This window comes from Lygodium microphyllum, chromosome 4 (assembly GCF_053477565.2).
Source record: "Lygodium microphyllum isolate KBCC chromosome 4, Lygodium_microphyllum_v1.1.10, whole genome shotgun sequence".
Taxonomy (NCBI): Eukaryota; Viridiplantae; Streptophyta; class Polypodiopsida; order Schizaeales; family Lygodiaceae; genus Lygodium; species Lygodium microphyllum.
Window position 1 is genome coordinate 149589115 of NC_141138.1, and position 2439 is coordinate 149591553.

The window sequence follows — 2439 nt, forward strand, 5'->3', positions numbered from 1 at the left end:
AGGAGGGGGAGACCGTTGTGCGCTACCGGCTGGAGAAGCAAGCTAAGCCTCTACTATCGCTGCCATTGACCGTGAGGGAGGAGGGATTGATGAGGAGGATCTGTCGCTGAAAAAAAAAGTTGAGAGGGAAGCCATTAGAGCTGCCGAGGAGTTGTTGCTGCAGTCCACCCTGGCCGCCAGCACATCAGTCGCTCACTGCCGTATAATTCTCCCCCCCCCCCCCTGCCATGTGATAAGGAAGTGGAAAGTTCCTAAGGGGGGGCTAATTAAGCCCCCTTTCACCCCCCTTATATCCCTTTTAACCTTTTCACCCCCCCCCCCCCCCTCATAACTCTTTTTTTACACAACCCCCTAAGCCTTTTTTTTATTCCTCGTGTCTCCATTATTTCTTTCTTTTCCCCCCCTGGACGCCAAATCCAAACCATCATCATGGGCCCGGATGTTGTCCCGTGAGGAAAAGATAAGGAAGGGAAGTAGAGAGGACTGAAGAAGAAAATAGTGGTGTGAAAGAAGTAGAGGGTGGGAAAAGATAAAAAAGAGTAAGAAAGGAGTAAAAGAGGAAGAGTAGAGAAGGAATAGAGGGAGGTAGAAGGGTAAAAACGGAGGGAAAAAGAGGAGTGAAGGGGGAGGAGTAGGGAAGGGGAAGAAAAAAGTAGAGGAAGTGCAAGGAAAGAGAATAATTTCCTTCTATACCTTTTACCCCAAGCCCAAAGTTCTCCAAGGGTTCATGTGGTTGCAAAACCGCACTCACCCATAAACTTTTTGCCAAGTATAGACCCTATAGGGCCTTCTTAGGCTTTGTAAATCTTTCCCTCTCCGAAGAATCTAAGAATCTAAAGGTCCTGTCATTCCTCCTCGTGATCAACCATTCAAACGGTGTCGTACTGCTGCGCATCCGAGATGTGGAATCCACCAAAAAGGTTATGCTGAACATGGACCATTTGTCAAGGCACTTGCTTCTTATCATCACATGTAATTAGAGGGTGTCTGTGTAGATGTTGTCAGCCATTGGACATGGGTTTTAACTATATTACAGTCAACGAATGAGACTTTTACATATGGAATAAGTGGATCTTTTTGGTATGCCACTAGCTCAGCCGTACAAATACTTCTTTTCGGTATCATTGCAATGGAAATTAAGCGAAGGGCACCAAAGGTTCACACTGTTTTGGAACTTGTTCGACGTCGCTTATTAGAGAATCATGATATTATGCTAGGCACTGCATTGGTGGACATGTATGCCAAGTGTGGTGCACTTGCCAAAGCGCAAGAAACGTTTGATGGGCTTCCATTACATGATACTGTCTCTTGGGCTGCATTCATGGTAGGATATGCTTGGCTTGGTAAGGCTGAAAGGGTTTTCAACTTATTGAACAAAATGAGAGGAGAATGTATTGAGCTAGATGGTGTCCCCTTCAGCATTTTGCTTATTGCTTGCAGTCATGCAGGTCTAGTGGAGGAGGGGCAAATATATTATGGTGTTATGCGCACTGTCTACTCCATCATTCCGAGTTCAGAACATCATAGTTACCTGGTTGATCTTTTCAGTCGTGCAGGTCACTTTGACAAAGCAATAAGTGTCATTGAGAATGTTCCAGACTCTGATTTGGCCCTGTTGGGTGCTTGTCGAAAATAGGTAAATGTGGAGCTTGTGAAATGGGTCTTTGAGCATGTGTTACAGTTGGATGATAAATGTGCTGCATTATATGTTTGGTTGGCTAATTTGTTTCTGCTGGCAACCCAAGTCCCTCTCAAACTACAAAAGCATCGGTACCAGATAGAGCTGCAGTAGCAGTTTTTGACATATATCACCCAATGGCTGAAAGAAAAGCCAGCCGCTTTATTAATTGGAAGGGAAGCTTTTCTGATGGGGGGAAAAAAAACCTAATTTGGGGACGAGAGTGCGCGGCGGAAAAAAAAAACGCGTGATACACACACAGATTTTTTTCTGCTTCCTGGTTCGTGAGGAGTTCTGCTTTCGTGATTTGGCCCAGCGAGGCTCCACTCGAGGACATCACACTTTCTAGGAGGATCGTGGTTGGATCATAGCTCTCGTAGATTAGAAAAAGATTTGATATGGCGCTGCAACCAGTCCAATTAAGATTGATGGGCTCAACCTGCTTTTAGGGACATGATAGGATGAACAGTGGAAGATACTTCTGAAGGTAACAACTGCCATTAGCATGCTCTATGTGCAAAGAGGCAACGATGATCTAGCATCGTTGTGGGGAAAAAGGAGGAGGCTCGACATTGAAAGGAGGATGCGATGCAGCAAAGAAGTTCTCTCAGTCGATGTAGCTGAGGAGAAGAGAAGCGATGATGAAGCTAAAGACACAAATGAATCATGACGACGATGCAGGACATGGAGGTGATGAAGAAAAAGCTGAGCTATTACGAAACATAGACCGAGTGTGACTCTAAAGGAGTTCAACAAAGCTG

General features: G+C 45.2%; 1 protein-coding gene across 1 annotated transcript; it reads left to right on the forward strand.

Moving 5' to 3' along the window:
* The first annotated feature begins 1129 nt into the window (after window positions 1-1129).
* Window positions 1130-1636, forward strand: LOC148037767 (pentatricopeptide repeat-containing protein At3g28660-like). Its single transcript, XM_087677154.1, has one exon. The coding sequence runs from the start codon at window positions 1130-1132 to the stop codon at window positions 1634-1636; it is 507 nt and encodes a 168-aa protein (XP_087533280.1).
* The last annotated feature ends 803 nt before the right edge of the window (window positions 1637-2439 follow it).